At 40.9% G+C, this 20,657-nt stretch overlaps 1 protein-coding gene across 3 annotated transcripts in view; it reads right to left on the minus strand.

Annotated features, from left to right (window-relative positions):
• Nucleotides 1-214: 214 nt before the first annotated feature.
• CENPF (centromere protein F) overlaps nt 215-20,657 on the minus strand; it is a 61,139-nt gene continuing 40,696 nt past the window's right edge. Inside the window, exons 13-20 of one of the 3 annotated variants that reach the window (XM_024133899.3) lie at nt 16,831-19,572; nt 15,440-15,592; nt 12,391-12,567; nt 11,883-12,044; nt 9,406-9,568; nt 7,727-8,203; nt 6,093-6,271; nt 215-1,187 (exon numbers count right to left, since the gene is read on the minus strand). In XM_024133899.3, coding sequence (XP_023989667.1) covers nt 984-1,187; nt 6,093-6,271; nt 7,727-8,203; nt 9,406-9,568; nt 11,883-12,044; nt 12,391-12,567; nt 15,440-15,592; nt 16,831-19,572 — 4,257 coding nt within the window. In that variant the 3' untranslated portion in view covers nt 215-983. The remainder of the gene's footprint in view (nt 1,188-6,092; nt 6,272-7,726; nt 8,204-9,405; nt 9,569-11,882; nt 12,045-12,390; nt 12,568-15,439; nt 15,593-16,830; nt 19,573-20,657) is intronic. The other 2 variants (XM_024133900.2, XM_024133901.3) reach the window with 2 other exon arrangements.

The following is a 20,657-nucleotide window of genomic DNA, read 5'->3' on the forward strand; positions in this document are numbered from 1 at the left end:
ACAATGTGCCAAGAGCTGGCTGGACATATTATATGCCTACATAATCTTCATGACCCATATTCCAAATCACGTCTTTTAATATAACTGAATACGTTCACTGAATATAGTAGTATCGTTTGTTAAAACATTTTTACTTTTATAAGAGGCTGGTGAAGTTAGCAAGAAATGGTACAAATGTTCATAGTATATTTATATTTAGGAATCATTTTTACAGAAAACAAGGGTGAATTTTTAGTAGAAAAAAATGCCATATTTTAATAGAAGATCACCATTTTCCAGAATGCATAGCAAAATACTGCAACAAATTGGTCTTCAACAGAAACAGCACAATGACAGAAAACTCGATATGCTACACCTCTGAGGAGTCTGCAACCAGGCTAATTGGAAATCAACACACAACTCCTACCACCCCACACACAAATATGTACAGGTTATATAAGCCAAGATTTAGAAAACACATTGGAAGAGGAGGGACACACCCACATATGTATTTGTGTGCATGTTTTCCTTGAACACATATAACACTGTTTTCTTTTGTTTTACTCAACTCAAAGAAATGCTCGATCTAAAATTATTTCATGCTTAACACTATACAAAGGAAATACCGTAAAGCAAGTTTACATTTTCCTGGGAGCTGTCTGTTGCAAGTAAAAAATGTTTTGCATTTTTTTAGTGTAAAAATCCGCATACAAACAGGAGTTGTTATATAGTGCTTGCCATTTGTGTTAACATTACCAAAAAGCTTTATACAGGACTATTATACATTACAGAAGAGGAATATCAATGAAGAGGTAATCAGTGCTTCCAAACTTTTCTAACTGTTATACAGGGGAGATCGAAAGAGTCCAACATATTTAGATTTATAAGGAATTGTTTTCTTCCCTCTGATAATGTGCTCCCCGAATAAAGAAAAACCCCACAGACACACTGCCTTCTATTCAACTACAGCCACCTTCCAGGGGTACTGACACACAAGGGCTCTTCTACTGGACCCTACAGTTCTCACTGCCCTTGGACTCGGGGCCAGCTTCTGGGCTGGGAGCCAGCCGGCCTTGCTTGGCCCTCAGGCCCTCCCTGGGGCTGTCAGCCGAACTTCTCTCAGGAAGGTTACTGATGGAGAGGGATCTGGTGGTGGGTTCTCGGAGGGCAGTGCCTGAATCCACTGGGCTCTGTTGAGTAACCTTGACCTGCAACACAAGCGTCGCTGTTAGAGGTTTAAATCACATTCACACTTCTACAACATGAAAAATCAAGCACTTAGATCACCAAATTTGAAGTTAAATTCTTCTTCTTCTAGGAGGTGTACACAGTTTTACTATTTCTTCTTCCCTGAAAACAGGCCCCCACCTAACAGAGAAGCTAGAGAAAAGGGTCGGACACAACCTCTGACCAGCCGCCTTGCAAGCTTCCCTTGACACCTCTGACGGCCGCAAACTCACTCCCAAGGCCAGTGTGACATTCTCAGGTCAGAAGGTACGCTCTTTGAGGGCAAAGACTATGTCCTCTTTACCTTTGCATCCACAGTGCCCAGAATATGCCTACCTGGCAAACATTCAATATTTGCCTAAATAAGAACCCAAAGCAGCTTCCATTTATCTTAACTGAGCCCCTGCTGTCATTCAAATGAACGTATTCCAAATGAGTAATACCACCTTCATAGAGTGGAAGCTTTATTTACAACATTTAAAAGACCTAGAACCTCCTCCTCACATACCAGCATTTTAATCATTCCCCTTACATTGTTGTTTTATTCCCATATTTGGTTTATGGCAGAAGGGCAGCTATCTAATAATAAAGTCCAGAAAAAAGTAAATTCCCTTTCTGATGTCCTGCCTTTTAAGAGAAAGAGGGAATCTCAAAAATGCGAGACTTTAAGAAGTAGATGAAAGGGCAGGGTAGCTGGTAAAGTCGAGATTTTTTTGAGGTTTCCATGGTAGTGAAAAAAGATATGGGGTCGGGAAAGAGAAAGAGGAGAAAGACCGAGGAAGCACAGAAAAACGTCACTTAACCAAAGTGAAAGACAATTCAGGTAGGAAGATTTGTAAAAGAAAAAGAGGAAGGACTCTTAACAAGGGTGCTCAGCACAAACGTGCTCAGTACCAAGTCTGAGAAGCGGCTATGGGACACATCACTCCCTGTGCAACGGACTGCCGGTGACCTCCTTCTGAAGCAGTAAGAAGAAAGAATGGAAATTATTTCCTCGTTTATATTCTTTCCATAGGAAGTACGTGGTCTTAAAAGGCAGCTAAATACTCTTCATTACAGAAAACATAGTAAATCTGGCCGACAGATCAGATCCCTGGAAAGCTTGCCTCTACCTCAGATAATGTGCAGGACATTTAAAAGGAGCAGCCTTGAAGAATCAGGACTTAATGGGAAATTACTGTCCATGGAAAGATGAAGGAAAAAAAAAAACAAGAGTTTTACTGGCACTCCTTTTTCTTTTCTTTTCTCTTTTTTGTTTTAAAGTAGAAAGTGATACAAAAACAGACTTCCCTTGAACCCAACAGATGCAGGAGAATCAAACCTTTAGATTCACCATTAAAAGGCGGGGATGGGGGAGTGGGGGATGGAGAGATCACGCTGGGGAAAGAGAATTTAAGCTACTCAATTCCTGAAACCCAATTAAATAGCCAAAGCCCACCCTTTGGCCTCCCCCCTCTACACTCAATTTCTTTGATTCTGAATTGAGGAAACTGTAGCCGGTGATCAGAGTTTACACTCTGGATTTGATCCTCATGCTGGTTAGTTAGCCTCAGACTTACCCATAACTAGGTGAGGTCGGACTTACCAGGTACTTAAGCTATTAAGTGCACCCATACCCTGACTGTCTTACAAACTGTGTCTGCAGCCACAGTGGGGAGAGGGCAGGTATGCAAATGGCTCATAGGAAATGAACCTCATTAGTAGGAAAAATGGCTAAGACCCCGCGAAACTGCTGACCGACTCTGTGGTGACGGCCTCACCATCATCTTCTACAATTAGTGGACGGTCCTCTGGAGCTGACTGCCAACCCCAGACTCAGATCAAGTCTACACACAATCACGACTCCCCTGTTCCCAGCAAACTGGGAGCTCTGGGCTTATTCATCCCAGAGACGTAACAGAGAACGATCCTCACCTAACCCGCATTTTACCCATGTTCCCCTTTGAACTTGTCAGATGTCACTAAAGCTTCCGTTAAACGATCTAGGAAATCTCTCAACACTCAGCCAGTGACCTCAGGCGAAGGCTCATAATCCCAAGTTTCTAAGCAACTGCTTTAGGAAACAACACCTTGCTCTCTCTTTTTTCAAACTGAATGATGAAATATGCTCAACAGATGAGGCAAGCATTTTATAAGGTGATTCAGAAAATGCTGAATTAAATTAAAAATCAATAGGCTGGGGCTTCTCTGGTGGCGCAGTGGTTGAGAATCCTCCTGCCAACGCAGGGGGCATGGGTTCGATCCCTGGTCCAGGAAGATCCCACACGCCGCAGAGCAACGAAGCCCATGCACCACAACTACTGAGCCTGTGCTCTAGAGCCCATGAGCCACAACTACTGAGCCCGTGTGCCGCAACTACTGAAGCCCATGCGCCTAGAGCCCGTGCTCCACAGCAAGAGAAGCCACCGCAATGAGAAGCCTACGCACCGCAACAAAGAGTAGCCCCCGCTCGCCGCAACTAGAGAAAGCCCGCGCGCAGCAATGAAGACCCAACACAGCCAATAATAAATAAATAAAATAAATAAATTTATATATATATTTAAAAAAATCAGGGCTTCCCTGGTGGCGCAGTGGTTGAGAGTCGGCCTGCCGATGCAGGGGACATGGGTTCGTGCCCCGGTGCAGGAAGACGCCACATGCCGCAGAGCATCTAGCGCCATGGCCGCTGAGCCTGCGCGTCCGGAGCCTGTGCTCCGCAAGTGAGAGGCCCGCGTACCGCAAAAAAAAAAAAAAAAAAAAAAAAAAAAAAAAAAAATCAATAAGCCGGGTTTCAGAGGCTTGCATCTAATCATGAAGTCCCCTATAACCTTCTTTCAAGAGGAACCACCCTCCATTCATGTGCACAAGTGCACAAAACCGCTTAGCAATTCATAACCACTGGTGCCTACTGCAGCCTGTAGCTAAGGCAAGCACACAAGTCTTCAGGCAACCATGGTTATTGCTCTGTCCTCAGCAGATGCGACAGCAGCGTGGAGAGCAGGCCCCCTAGCGTGCAAAGCTCTCTTTCTTAGAAAGTCTAAACTCCACATGGAAACTGCTTTAACATCAATTCCTCATAAAAGAAGGGAAAAATGACCCATATGATGATTTCATGAGGTGATTTCCTAACACACCTTTAAACAACTATTATTGCAATCACTTCAGGACATTCACAGCTCCATTCATTCAACAAATATCTGTATTAGACATGAGGACACAGGTAAACTGTAAACATAACCAGGAACATCACAGAAGTCATACTGGAACTCAGAAGGCAGATATTTAGGCAAGTAATTACAGTAAAGGGAGGTGCCGTGAAATAGCAGGAGGTACAGCGTACTACCTATGTGTCATGATTTCCTGTTTTAAAAGAGCCAAATACTTCGTTTCAGGAATTAGCTTGCGGTTAATAGCTTTAGTCAAACCTGGAAGCTTCACTCTTTAAAGGTGCTAGTTGCTTTATGGAAAAGAAGCTGTTCTTATGGTCCCTTGGAAAGTCAGGACCTACTCCAGTATGCTCTTCAGTGTTCTATTGCTACCAGCATCCAAAAGTTAAATCCAAATGTGAGTGAGTGAGCGAGGAAATAAAAAAAAAAAAAAAAGAGAGGAAAAAGGTGGGTGGAGGGGTGGGGATGGGGAAGAAATTTGCACAAAATAGTAGAATATTTCTAATACAAGTCATGAATGGGCCCATTTTAATGAGTGAAAGAAAACCTCAGACCCTTCTTCCTCACTCCTGAGTTAATCAAATTTTTATTATAATGTAAGTTTTAACAAACTTAATAGTAGGCATAAATTCCTTAATCCTTAAAGCCATTATACATCAACATAGCAAACATGTGCATATATGTTCTTGCTTTGATGCAGCTAATCACCAGTGTCTTTGTATTTGGTGTCTAAAATCCTACTGAGGAGCATGCCTGCCCACTTAAGAATTACTACATTACACAAATAGGGTTACTACACTTTCAAAGCTTTGTTGGCTGGTTCAAGGTAATCATATTGAATACTTAAACTCTGACAAGTAAGCAATCAAAGTAAAATCACAACATTAAAAAAAAAAAAATCTGTGAGCCATTCTAGAAACTTCCAACAAGATTCCTGCAATCCCTAGTTTGAGAAACAATGGGAAAAGAGCAAGACTGGAGCTGAGAGACAGTAGGTGTTAAGTCTGGGCAGGTTCAATCTTTGTAAGTCTTACTTTCTTCCTCCTTTTATAATACTACTTACTAGGAGAGTACAATAAAATAAGAAAATAAAACTTGAGTTCCCTAAAATACATATGCTTTGCATACATAAGTGGTAGGTGCTGGTATGGATTATTGTAATGGGACAAAGATCTGTGAAGCAAATATCCTCTATGCTTTAAATAAGCTGGGCTGTTTGCAAGGTGCAGAGAGGTCCCTAAGATCCCAGCCCTCCCTACCCCCAACAATCAAAACAGAGACATCCATAAACAGCTACTTTCTCCAGACATCTACTGAAATATGTGCTTTTTGTAAAAAGTAAAGGAATAGTAAAACACAAAGAGTCAGCGGCTGGGGGGCAGATGGGTGAGAGGGAAAATTGTGAAGCAAGCAATGACCAGTACCCGTGCCAAATCCTTCGATGGTACTGCCCGAAACTTTCTCACAGACCCTTTGAGTTCTGATCTCACAACGTCAACTCCCGTCAGACGATTTATAAGTGGCCTGCTGGGTCAAGGACAAGATTGTGCGGCAGGGTAATGTGATGTTTATCCTAGCATCTGCTCGCTACTTTCCTCACCACTGACTTCTTTACACCCCAGGGAGAAGGTCAGACTTTGAAGAGCTCCTGAGTCAGAGGGCACAGTGTCAAACCCTCGCCCAGATAACGCTGTCATTTCCTGGATTTCAAACGGTACATACATGTTCACAGTAGTTTACCTTTTGTGATCTGCTGCCACCAGCTGTTGGTTTGGAGGTCTCAGCGAGATTTTCTTTGTCGAGACTTAGGGGGGATGGTGCTAACTTCCGCGCAGCAAGGCGGGGGCTGGTCCTGGTCACCATGGTTGTTCTCCGCAGGATGTATGGGCTAGTCTTTCCTGTTGGGATGTCGGCAAACCCTAAAGGCAAAAAGCTGACTGTCAACACTGCTGGCTCCAATTCTAGCTACGGTGGGAGTACTATTCACTAGGTGAAGTTTGAACAAGGACAAGGGTGACTCCGAAAACACTTTCTCCTAGCCACAGTGGACAATGGACACACTTTATTCACAGTTACCCTGGAGTCATCAAATTGAATAAATCACTAGCAGGTTCTTTTCTTATTAGAAACCTAAGAAACCACATGGGGAAAATAACATTAAACAGAAAAATTTTTTCCTGCTTCTTTTATGTGGATGTCTTAACTCGCACTTTTCTAAGAAGAACACACCAGCAGGCCTTCCTGTAAGATTTGGATTAGAGGGGGAAGAAATGGGTGAAATGGAAAGGAAAGAGATAAAAGAAAAGGTCTGCTCTTGTTGAAAGGGGGAAAATGTGAAATGGTAACAGCTACTTGAGGTAACTACTCTCAGGTAGAAAAACTAAGTGGGAGGAGAGATTTGACCTTGCTCTGCACTCATCATCTCCTTCCGCAGAGGGAACTGACAGGACCTGTGATGACCGAGAGGAGAAGGGCAATGCCAAGGATACTTAAAAGAAAGCATGTCACACACAGCATTAAAGTAACTACAGTAACTACAGCAGCATGTGGTTTTGCTTTGTTCTTAACCCTGTAACTACAAATAAAAAACAGAAACGAGAAAGAGATAGCTAACTATTTAGGGGTTAGATTTCCTAAGGGCTAGAGTTGCTCAGAACAGTGCTTCTCAAACTATCTATGGCAAAAAATCGGTTTTGATATTTTGCAGGGGAGGGGTGGGAAGTAATTTCCCATCTGCTGTGGAATGATACTTTTGTATAGTACAATAAGAATGAATCTAATAGAGAACTGATTATGCGCTTGAATGTTGCAACGACAGCAAAGGGCTATGAAAATTTCAAACTCTTACTCTTGATTTCAATACATTGCTTTGATCATGGAGCAGTAACAAACCTTCCTAGACTGGCCCCAATCTCTGGGCCGCACTTGGAGCACCCGTGGGTTTCAAAAAAAAAAAAAAAAAGTGGTAAGTGGCTTCAGCCAGGTGGCTGAAGTGGCTTCAGCATCATCAGGTCCATCCTCTAGCTCACCCACTACCTGGGTCACACATGACTAAAGGTGGGAAAGCTCGAAGGGTGTCTTTGATTTGGGGATTTTTCAACACAGAAATACCAATTTCTAAACAGGTTTTTGACAGCCATTTTTCAAATCTCCTGGTACTTTTGGTACTGTGACATGAGTAATTAGATCTTAGCCATTCTCTCATGACAGAAAAGAAAGTATATACCTTAGCAATTTAACAGTGGACTATTGGTTCTGAAGATCAATGAGTACTGTTACACAATAACCTAAAAAATAAATGCTTCTGTCTTTTTGTATGTGAATTTTTATGAGCACTTTCAAAAGAACACAGATACTTTTTGAATTATGAGTACCTTTCTTTACAACTTCTGGAAGTCCCTCTGGCTCAGGCTCAGCGTCTTCTGCATCCTCTGCAGGGTGAATACCACTTTTGAACACTTTCCTGCTTTTTTTAGAAAATTTCTCTGGTGTAGAAGGTGTGGTTTCTCCCCCATCCTCCCGAATCCCACCGGACCTTTGCCTCTTGCCTGAAGCTTTATTCTGGCCAGATGATGACTTCTTTTCAGTAGCGGAAGGGACTGGGGATGGTCCTGGAACAACTGAATTCAGCGAAGGAGAACTTCGAAGATTAAGTTTAGATTGTTGTGAACTCAGACGGGCAACCTGTGTTTCTAACATCTCTTTGGCTTTCTCTAATTTCTCATGGCTTATAAGCAGGGAACAGTATTTATCCAGGTATTCGTCTGCCTCCTTGTTTTTTTCTTCAAGGGTTTCTTTCAGTTCTTTCATCTTGGTCATTAATTCATCAATATTAGCATCCACAACAGTACCTGTCAAAAATAAAGCAACACATCATTTGTAACTTGACACTTCTCTGATTAACACTGGTTATCAGCAAGCAGATAACCTTAGACCTGCTTCTTGATTTTTATTTTTGGGAAGAGTGGCGGGAGATCTATCTGTATATGTTCTTATAGTTCTTGTTTGGGAGGGCTCATATCAACATACATATTCTAGTGAGTTACATACTTATTGGGATAGCTTAAACATAACCCACCAAAATCTCAAACTCATATTTCAGCCAATCCATCAAACCTTCTTGTAGTTATCATATGACATCAAATGAATTCGTTTATTACATCCCCGGTTTTCCCCTGTCCATCCTTTCTCTTGTAAGGGAATGGACAGTAAAAGTCGACAGAGAATATAAAGTCACTGCTGTAATGGCTTTGGGAGATAGGAAGGGGCCAGTGACAAGACAAGGCCAAAGAAGTTCTGAAAACCATTTGGAGGCAATGGAGGATCTGATGGACAAGGACTTGAGGGATACTATAAGGGAAGAGGTCTCAGTAACTGATAGCTGCCTGGTTGGCACTGATTCCATTAGAGACACTCCCTGGAGCCCCAATCCATTCTGAGTACTCTTCTCAGCAGGCAAGACTGTTGACCTCCCACCCGTGCCAATTTATGTATGGTCCAGAAGAGCCACTTATACTGTGCTTGCCATCATCTATCCACACAGAAAAAGCATTCCACTCTGGGGGCATACGTGGAGAAAAGTGACAGGAAGAGTTGTCATTTCTTTTTTATTTCACCTTCACACCCAAAAATATAGCCCCCAACCCTTCCCTTTAGTTGACCCACCAAGATGGGCCAAGGACAACCAGAATCAGCTGTTTATAAGTTACCAGTGCCAGCTCAGATGCCAGTCTTCCTTTACATTAGAACTACGTCATGGACATCCACATGAAAAACTCTTCTTGGAAAGGCTCATTAGCAGAAAGGGCTACCAGTTTTATAGAACAGAAGATGCAATAATTCTATTTTTAAAATGCAGGCTTCATTCTGAATCCTATTAATGACCCCAAGCTAAGCACAAAATTCGGAAACTGGAAAATGGCTAACTGCTGAAAATCAGCATGCAGTCACAGAACAGAGCACTGACGACACTTCCCATGCAGACACACCGTAAGTGTATGATTCACTAGTGGAAAACAGTTTGCGTTCGCTGATGTACCCAGTTAGCACCCACCTGCTTTCTGTTTCTCTTGTGCAGCTTCAAGATGAGATATCTCTTTCTGCAACATCTCCTTTTCTTCTTCCAGCTGTTTACAGGATTTGATCAACAACTTTATTTTCCCCTGGGCACGATCGTTTTCCTTCTTCAACTTATCTGCATATTTTAGATTTTCCATCTACAAAACAGAAGTAATTCCACTTAAAACCTTGAATTGCTTTTCATAAGCATATGGAAAAATAATAAGATATAATTAAGAATCATATGCTGTAAACTTAAGAACTATTATCTTCAAAACAATTCATCTTCTCTGCTCAGTGTCCTAAGTCCCCCCAGTAGACACTGTGGTTTTGTCACTCCCTTTCTTAGTATCAGCAAGCATCAGTCACAGTTCTTAATATAATGTCCTATTAAGTAGCCCGCTGTGTCTGTGTTTATCCAATAGGAGTCACACCGGGAGGTAGGGGCCAAGGGTCCGTGCACATATTCTTGGTAGGCCAAACACTCTAGGTGACAGAATTGTTCCCTTTTGTGGTCTTTGCTGTTGCACAATTTCAATACCTAAGATGGCATTTGTTTAGTCACACCAAGTGATACTACGCCTCACAACACAAATTTAAGGCCAAATGATATTATGGTTTACAATACAAATTTAAATTTTATAGCAGCTCAAACAAAAAGTGAATATAGAATGGTGGCAGAATTATGTCATCAAGCACTTCTCAGTAGCACATGTTCACAGTTCCTTAAGCACAATTGCAAAATCAAAAAAAAAGCTCTGAAAATGATTTCTAGGCAAAACTTGACTTGAACAGATACAAAGGAATTTATTCCTTTATTTATCCCACCTTGTAAAAATATTCATACATTTTGCTGTAGAAATATGAATTTGATTATGAAGTATTACCCCAAGATTCTGATGGGACATTATGTAATATGTGGCATATGCATTGCATTATGTAATATCTAAGAAATGCAGAATTGTAAAACAATCTAGCTCTAAGAGTTTCTGATAAGAGATCATGAACATATAAAGGCAGACCAAACTATTAAAAAAAAAAACAAAGAACCTGAGCATCGCATTCATGTTACAAGTAGATTTCATTCTTTGCACATTTCACCTTGAAATAATTTATTAGCAATGTTGCAGTAAATCTGCACTTTCAGAACTTTCTATTTCTGATTCCAACAGTAATTGGATTAGAGATAGGTTTAATTCAATTTCAACAATGCTGGGACTTCCCTGGTGGTCCAGTGGGTAGCCCTCCACGCTCCCAATGCAGGGGGCCTGGGTTCAATCCCTGGTCAGGGAACTAGATTCCACATGCATGCTGCAACTAAGAAGCCTGCATGCCGCAACTAAGAAGCCCGCATGCCACAACTAAGAAGTCCACATGCCGCGACTAAAGATCTCGCATGCTGCCACGAAGATCCCACGTGCCATAACTTAAGACCGAGCGCAGCCAAAATAAATAAATAAATAAATAAATAAATAAAACAATGCTTATCAACTTCTACTTCATTAAAATTATATAAGATTTGTATAGACTCAACTAACAATGTATCATTTTGTACACGGCATATATATAAATAGACATTCCCCACAGTACAACTGTCGAAGATTTAAAAAAAGGAGAAAGTGAGTAAATTAAAACTTAGACCTGAAGCTACTTCTGTCTTGTTATTAAACCTAACATCTCTCATTTTGTAGCAACAGAACATTATTGATCATTAATGTTATTTTGCACTTAGTTTGTATTTTACTGGTATATTTCCTTCACCTTGATAATTGTATAAGAGCTGTAAACATAAGAAATCTATACCTAGTTTTCTGACCTTCACTGAAAAATATTTATTTTCCAGGTTCAAATTTTACACTCTGGATGGTATTCGTTTTATGAAAAGAATTTTGTGGGTATCAAAACAGCCTCCCTCTCTAGGTAGAATTACTGTAGCACCTTCTACAGTCTAACAATACTGAGATTAGGGCTCACCTCCTTTTTTTTAATAAAGAAAAAAGCGTTATGGTCCTTGCATGGAAACGAAAAGAACAAACACATACGTGTACCTGACCAAGTGCTTAGCTCACCTTGATCTCCCCATAAGCCATGGTAAAGTGGGTTTGGTGACAGCAGTGAACCTGAAGACCAGTCATGCAAGACTTTCACCACCAAATTATTATTATCCACACCTGGAGGGGCCTGCCCTGATCTGTTATTGGCTTGATCTTCATATCCATCTCAAGAAGTCTCTGACATCCTCTACTTTGAGAGGATTCACTGAGCAATGAATGAAGTTTATTCAAGCTATGGAACTGCAGGCTATCCTCTAATTTTTAAAAACAACTCAGCAGACAACTGATGATATTATTTATGATTACAAAAAACTTTTTTCATGAAAATTAAAATGAAAGCACTTAATTTCATACTGTTAAAAACACTGTTAGATGTACGAACCATTCTAAGTCATGAAGTAATGATAAGTGAACATACCTTGGTTTTCTTCAATTCTTCTAAAATCTCAGTGGTCACTTTCAAAGAATTATTGAGTTCTTCTTTACTGGACTTTAAGAGGTCTATCTCCACCTTCTGCGAGCTGAGACATTCTTCCTTAGAAGTCAATTTCTCTCGATATGTCTGGATTTCCATTTCATACTAGGGCAGAAAAATGTTACTTTAGCCAGGAGGCTCAGGTGAAAATATTGTAAAGAAAACAAACAAAAAAGAAAACTGCTGTTCCGGGGACCATTTCAAATGATCTTCGCAACTCCCTTACTATTCTACTCCAAGACGGAAATGTATTTTTTAAAAAATCAAGTCATAAAATAAGACATGTGCAAGTAACTGGGGGACAGATAGGGAACTTAATAGGATGGGATGTTCACAGGATTATACATCATGATAATAATGCAGAACACTGCCCTTCTTGGAAAAAATGCCTCATCACCATGGTCAACACACTCTCTCCAGTTCCCCCAGTCACCAGACCACACATTTTTACCTGTTTGTTTATATCCAGAAGCAAAGCCTGGTGTTTCTTTTCAGCTTCCTGGAGCCGTAGCTGATATTCAGCTATTTCTTCTCTCATCTTCCCTTGCTTTTCCATCTGGTCTTTGTGTACACAATCCAAACTCTTCTTCAGTTCACTATTTTCTAGCATGAGCTCCTTCAGTTGACCCTAATGAGAAAGATAATAAAATCATGGGAAGATAATTAAGAACCTGGATATATATATATCAACATCTAGAAAATACTGAGTACTGAGTACTGTCTTGCCTGTAATAGGTTACAGGCAAGACAATCTATACAGAATTAGTGCTATAATCCTGAGCAATGTACAGTCGACACTCTGTTTCCCCAGATTTCACATTCACTGATTCAACCAACTATAGAACAAAAATATTCCAAAACACAAATTCCAGAAATTTCCGAAAAGCCAAACTTGAATTTGCTGTGTACCAGCAACTTTTTACACAGCATTAACATTGTATTTACAACTATTTAGGTAGTATTAGGTATTTTAAGTAATGTAGAGATGACTTAAAGTATACAGGAAGATGTGTGTAGGTGATATGCAAACACTACGCCATTTTATATAAGGGACTTGAGCATCTGTGGATTTTGGAATCTGGGGAGGGCCTGGAACCAATGCCCTGTGGATACCAAGGGATGACTGTATTCACTTTAAATGGCGATATCACCTCCAGTGGCAAATTCCTTTGCTCCAGCCCAAGGTTACATCCACGGGGAGCACAGAATCTCTGAAACCTCGACTTCGCTACTAAAACACTAGGACCAAACCCTCCTAGGCTCCCAGGCTCACTTATTTAAGTACTTCTAGTGCAGTAATTTCTTGACCTCATTAGCAGCATCACCACCACCTTCACACTCAAGCCCCTCCAGACTTACGTTTTCTTCCTCGGCCAGCTTAGATCCCATCTTCTATCAGCTTAAGAATTGCCTTCCAAAGGCCCCCCACTGCCCTTCTCTCCCTTCACTGTGCAGGACTATCAAAACTGCAGCCCTAGAGGTACCTGGCTTCTCCGTGCCTGACCCCAAATAGCTGTTTCTGTACGTGTTTATATACATGCTGAGTCCACTTCCTCATCAACTGTTCACTCCTCAACCCACTCCAACCTGCTTTCATCCCAGCTCCTCCTGAAATGGCTTTTCACGGCATCGTTAAGCTCCGTGTTGCAAATCCGAGGAGCACTCTTCAGCCCTCATCTCATTCGACCTCCAAGTAGAATCTGCTGCTGCTGACCACTCCTTCGGTCTTGAGACAGCCTCCATGCGTGGCTTCTAGAACATGACACTCTCCTGGTTTGCCTCATCTTGTCTTCTCAGTTTCTTTGCTGGCTCTTCCTCCTCCATCTCACCCTACATGCTGGAGGGCATCTGGGCTAGGCCCTGAGCCATCTTCTCTTCTCCATCTATATTTTCTACCATTCCCATACTTTTCAAAACACTGCCTAGATTCTGAACTAGCCAAATTCATGTATCCACCCTAAACGTTCCCTGCAATCTCCAGCCTCATGTATTTGGTGTCACTCTAGATTCTACTCTAGTTCTTTACCATGCCTTTCCTACTGCTCCAACCTTCTTTCCTATTATTTTCCATCTGACTCCAGACACAATGGCTTCCTTTCCATTTCTAAAATGCATCTTTCTAATTTCAGAGATTCTATCACTCTGCTCTCTAGACCTAGAAGGCTCCTTCGTCTGCCCTGTTCTTCACATGGCTGACTCCTTGCCTTGCACGTGACGTTCTCTGACCACCCCATCTAAATTAGGTTCTTCCTTACCCCACACTCCACTTCCCAAATATTCTGCAGTGAAGAATCTTGTTTCCTTTATAGCACTTAACAGTTTATGATTATTTGATATATTTCCTATTTAATGATTTATTGTGTATCAAGATGGTAAGTTCTATGAGTGCAGGAAGAACCACAGGACAGCTATCGCTCACCATTCTATCCTCTGACCTTAGCCGTGTTTATAGAATGAATAAAGCCATTGCAGACTAACACACTCGTATGTATGGCCTTGAGGCTGAACACCTAGCTTTCCTTTTTAGTAGAGCCTATAAATGAAAGACAAATAACAATATACTTGGGACACTCCCAAGCTTCTCAGCACACCAAAGGAGATTTTAGCAGATGCAGGACTCAAATATCATCCATAGGAACTCCTTCGACACAGCATTGCCAGAAAATTCCATGAGCCAATTGCTGAGATTAAATGCCAAAACTTTTCAATTTTCGTTAGATTAAATACCACATTTAAAGAAAAGCACTAACCTCCCCAACTCCTTATACAGGCCATTACAAATATCGTTTCAACTTTTTGTGATTACTCTGGGTCAGAATCACAATTATATCTTGCTGTCCTTTTCTGAGAATTACTTAGGGATGAAGTTGCACAAGGACTACATGAATACAGGAGTGTTTACCATTTGCATGCATGGTAGATGCTACCTAAGACTTGGTGTTAAGAGATTCGGGAGAAAGCGCATGAATCAGCAATGTCTGTTAGGGGACCAGCAGTGGAAGTGGCAGCCCAAATGCTATAGTTCTGCCACAACCTGCCCTAAAATAGCACCCCAAGACTGCTCCAACTTTACATCTTACTATGACCTTCTTTCTGTTAACTTTGTTAGTTCTTTGCGAGATCAGTGCATTTGTCTCTAGCAACGTTCTGGCTTATAATCTGTGGCAGGCTAGGACAACAGCCTACTGAAAGCGGCATGAAATCCATTTCTGGTATGCGTTAATGTAGTTACAAGGGTCATCTTCTATGAAAAAAATATTTGGGCTCCATGACAGGTATTTTCATGTGTTCAGGGGCCTCGCCTGACTCCTTCCGGGCTCATGACAGTGCTGGATGGCGAAAATTACTGCAGGTCTGATCATGACATAAGCTTGGGTTACTCTTTTCAAAAGCTAAAAAGAAAAAGTTTGGTACATTACAGAAGGTCCCAACAAAAACAAACAAGGAGAGAGTGCACAAGAATTATCAGGGTGTAATGAATCTGTCACAGAGAAACTTACTTTTCTGCTCTTTATTTCTTCCGACACTAATTTTAAATCTTTAGTTAGCCTGTTTTTCTCCCTACTAAATTCTTCTTTCAGCTCCGCCGTTTTCTGTACCATCGCATGCATTTCCTTCTGCAGCTCAGCTTCCTTCACAGTCATTGTGTTTACCTGAAATTTCGCCTTTGTTAGGATCTGCTTACGGTTGTCTGTTTGATCAAATTAATCACTCTTATACAGCGTATTCACGACATTCGCTTTAGCCTCCAATGGTAAAATAAAACCCAGCTAATCCTCCCTTTACTAATCTACTCAACTAATATTCTCAAAACCTACTGGTAAGCTTACCTTTTCTTCTCTGCAAGATTTAATAAAAGACAACAATAAGGAAAGGAATGACAAAGAAAGATAATATTACCAAGTCTTAAAATCCTTCATAGAAGTAATGATTTGAATTAAACTTAAATATCAGAGAATATTGTACGAGGCAGTGACTTAATCTATCAGCTCTTGGATCTCTTACTAATTCTCCAATGCCATGCTAAAATGCAAGAAACATGACTATGATTCATTAAAACCAGTTAAAGCAGTATTGTTTACATTCGTCCCTGTATCAGATTGAAACAGCCTGGTATAGTTTGTCTAACTGTCTCCACCCATAACTGCCATACAAAAACTTGAAATTCTTGGAAAATACAGAGGTATGATTGATTGTATTTTCTGGACAGTCTCTTAATATTTGTCCAGTAAAAACTTAATTTGAAGGAATCACTTTCCTAGGTCAGTAAGTATAGGGCAAAAACTTAATTTTTCTTTAATAATTGAGCTTCCAGATGGCAGATTTTCCCTTTAAACATCAGCTAACAGAACAGGAGACTGCCCAAAGAGAAGGTACAAAAGAGGGGCTGAAAGCACAAAATCCCCAGGACATGCCCTGGGAGCCATGAGGGTTCTATCGGTTACAATTGTATCAGTATCTTTAATAGTTCTTTCTCCTAAAGGCAAAAAAAGGCAGGGCAGCAGCAAAGGGGATCCCTACTGATTCTAACTGATATCTGTTATACTCTCTACAGCAGTGGTTCTCAACTGGGTATGGGTGTGGGGGCTACTCTTCTGATGTACTGTGAGAAAGGAACCATGCACAACCCAAAAGCTTCTGCCCTGTCCAGGTGCCACAGTGAAAACCATGCCAATCCATAGACGTGCCCCATGGAAGTGTGTGCCAAAGCAAAGGGTCACCACTGCCAGAGCCAACTCAATGTGCCCACAGTTCAAGACCCCAAAATTTAAAGCCTTTACAAAGTTTGGTCCAATACTGCAAACACTGCAGAGAAGGAAACAGAATCCACACAGTGGTTGACCCTCCCACATGACAACACTTTCAAATGTACAGAGATAAAGCCACTTACTTTTTCATCAAAGGACCTTTTTTCCATTTTTGTCAATTCAAGCTCTTTCTCCAGATCCTTGGAAGAATTCTGCAGAGCTTCTAAGGTGTCCTGCAAAGTGTCATTTTTGGATTGCAGCACCTGGGTCCTCTGCTCCAATTCCACCATCAGATTTTCCAGTTTTGTTCTTTGCTCCTCCCAAAGTTGCTGTTCTCTTTCCATCTGGGACAGTTTAGAGACCAGCTGCTCTTGGTCTTGAATATGATTTTTTAGCATCCTGATTTCTTCATCCTTTTTCTCTAGTTTCTGTTTGCCGTCTTCTACTTCTTGAACGAGGCCATTCACAGAAGACTGCAAAAGCATGTAATTACTTTTGGCCTCGTCAAGGCCCTGTAGCAGTTGAGCCTTCTCATGTTCAAGGGAATCTACTTGACTACTCAGGCTCTGTTCTTCCACCTTCCAGGTCTCCTGGTCATCACACAAGGCTGCTACTTCCTCACTTAGCTCTTTCAATTGTGTTTGCAGTATCTCCACCACAGCTTTCGATTCTTCTTTCATCTGTTCTTTTTCTTGCTCTTTTTCTTGCAATAGATTTTCAAATGAAGAGTTTAATGTTTCTAATTCAGACACTCGACCTTGCTCTTTTTGTAATTCTTTTGTCAGATCTTCTTTTTCTGACCTTGTATTGACAAGATCTAACTCCAAAGCTCCCAGATTTTGGGCCATCTCCTCTATTTTTGCTTTCAGGGTCTCTACCTCTGCATTGGACTTCTCAGCCTCAAGAATTGCATGCTCTTGGTTTTTTCCTGATACCTCTAGTTCTCTTTCAAGGTTCTCAACTGTATCCTTAAGCAAAGCTGCCTGATGCTCACTCTCCTTCAGTTTTTCTAAGATATGGAGCTGCTTCCTTTCATTAGTATCTAGGTGGACTTTCAGCTTTCCAATGTTATTTCTCAGCTGATGTACTTCCTGCACTGGGGAGTCCAGACTCTGTTCTTCCACCTTCCAGGTCTCCTGGTCATCACACAAGACTGCTACTTCCTCACTTAGCTCTTTCAATTGTGTTTGCAGTATCTCCACCACAGCTTTAGATTCTTCTTTCATCTGTATTTTCTCTCGCTCCTTTTCTTCTAATACATTTTTCAAAGAAGAGAGTAACGTGTGTAATTCAGACACCTGACCTTGTTTTTCTTGTAGTTGTTTCACCAGATTTTCTTTTTCAGACCGTGTGGTGACAAGGTCTAAATCTAAAGCTTTCAGGCTTTCAGTCATCAATTCCATTTGTGTTTTTAGGGTCTCCACCTCTGCTTTGGAATTCTCAGCATCAAGAATCACCAGCTCTTGGTTTTCTTCTGCCATATGCAATTCCCTTTCAAGGGTCTCAACTTTATCCTGCAGCGAGTCGTTCCTACGCTCGCTTTCTTTCAGTTTCTCTGAGATGTGGAGCTGCTTCTTTTCATCAGCCTCAATGCGGACCCTAAGTTTCTCAATGCCTTTTCTCAGCTGGTGCACTTCCTCCTGCGTTGAGCTCAGCCTCACCGCAACCTCGCCTTTCTCCATCAGTGCAGCCTCCAAGGCCTTGGCGACGGTCAGCTTTTCATGCTCCAATTCACTCAGTTTGGTCTGCCGGCTCTCGGATTCCCTTACGAGAGATTCTGTCTCTTTATTCAGTTGTCTGATTTGGTTTTCCAGCTCACTTCTTACCAAAGACAGTGCCTGAGAGTCCTTTTCCAAACTCCGCAGCTGCTCTTGGAGATGTAGACACTCATCTTGATGAGATTCGAGCTCTCGTATTTTCTCCTTCATCTTTTCAGACATCTGATCCAGCTCTTGATTTTCTTTTGACAAAGTATCTAATTCTCCACGAAGCTGGTCTCTCTCACTTGTGACCACCAAGAGTCCTTCCTCAAGACAGGTTATAACTTTCTGCTTATTTTCATTGTCTTTTTCTAAAAACAGCTTCTCTGTTTGAACTACCTCTAAGTTGGCTTCTGCAGAGAGGGCGTGATGCTCTGTGCTACCTCTCTCAGCTTTCATCCTCTGCAGCTCATTTTCCACATTGAGACACCTCTCTCTCCAGTTGTCGGTCACCTTGGCTACTTCATCTTCAGTACCTTCATGTGACAATTTATCTGTGCCCATTTCTAAGTTAGAAGTGAGGCCTCCCGAACTTTCTACTCTCTGGTTATCACGAGAAAAGGATTCCAGTATTTCACTGAAATCTGATTTTTCTTTCTTAAGTTCCTCAACTATTTTTTCCAATTCTATACATGCTTCAATCTTGGTAGTTAGTTGTACTTCCTGTAAATTGAGTTTTGAGTCTAACTCTTTGATTTCATTTAGCAAGCTTTCAACTTTTTGGTCACGTTCCTTTATGCCATGAAGTAATCTCAATTTCTCATTTGATGTCTCTTTTACCTGCAGTTGGAGATTCTGAATGGTTACCTGATTCTCCAGAAAATCCATAGGTACCGAAGCATCAGGACCAGAAAGTGACAATTCGGAAATGCATTCTGAACAGCCCTGGGTTGTGTCTTCCACGGGGGTCCCATGACTGGTTTCTGGGGACTGCTCCCTGGACCACTCTCCTAGAAGTTTGATTGCACTCATCTTAGTTATTTTCTCCATCTCTAGACTGAGGTCCTGCTGAACATCTTTTTCACAAATCTGATGAATCTCATGCTTTGGTGTCCTCTCTTTAGTTTCTGAAGTATATTCTTCCGATTCGCTTATGTCACAGCTATCGTTTCCACCCCGAATAGCCTGTATTTGTAAGATATAATGAGAAGGCACTTTATTTTTCAAGGAGAATCAAAATAGAATAAATAGGCTGAATTATAGTATTATTTTTGAGAAACTGGCTACTTGCTTCTGCTAAACACATCTCTTCAAAGGGCATTCTTCCCACCAAATTCACCTCTCTCCATCCAAATATTCAACACAATTAAACAAACATTCAGTAAGTGTTTTCTCGATGGGCAAGGTTCTGGGTATTTATCATGAAGACAAACCCTTCAGGGTCAGTTACATGATCATCTAAATTGTGATGTAGTTACATTTCAAAATTTTTTTCTTGCTAGCAATATGCTAGGTAACCTAAATGTGAAATTTTCTTTGGGATTATCAAATAAGAGGCTAACCAACTCCACATTAAATGGTCGGCTTCCATCTCCAGCATTTATGATATTCTTCGATAAGAGAAGGCAGTAGGGTTTCATGACCAGATTCCCAGCCCAAGGACTTAATCACAGATCCAGCACTTACTATATTCTTGGATAAATCACATGCTTGAACCTCACTTTCTCTTCTCTGTAAAATAGGGATCTGCTACTTTGACTACAACTGCTGTCACCTCTCACCTGCCCTCCCTACCTTACAGAGGTAGAGGGAGGGAATTAAGTGAGTCTCATAGTCTGTACGCCATTACTAGTTTAGCTGGTAGACTAGAAAAGAGAAAGGTATAAGTAACTGAACAATTTCATATTCTGTAAAGAAAGAAATGTCTCTTTGAATGACTGATATCAAATCAGAGATTTGATATCCAAATTTGTATCCAAGCAAATTGTCAGAAAAGTATTCAGAAATACATAATAAACTCCAATATTTAGGTTATGACTATAACTCTAACATTAAAAACAGTCTGAAAAAGGCAAGAGAGGTTAAAATTCATATCACCTTACCATTCCTAAGTTCCAATTTGATATTTAATGTGCTTTATTAACTCACAAAGAGTGAAAACACACAGACGTCCTGAAGAACATGTTCTGACTCTATAACATGATTTTCTCCAGCAGTCTTTAAAACACATCTTTAGTAATGTCCAATATAATAGTGTTTAAAGATAATCA

Source organism: Physeter macrocephalus, chromosome 4, assembly GCF_002837175.3.
Source record: "Physeter macrocephalus isolate SW-GA chromosome 4, ASM283717v5, whole genome shotgun sequence".
NCBI lineage: Eukaryota > Metazoa > Chordata > Mammalia > Artiodactyla > Physeteridae > Physeter > Physeter macrocephalus.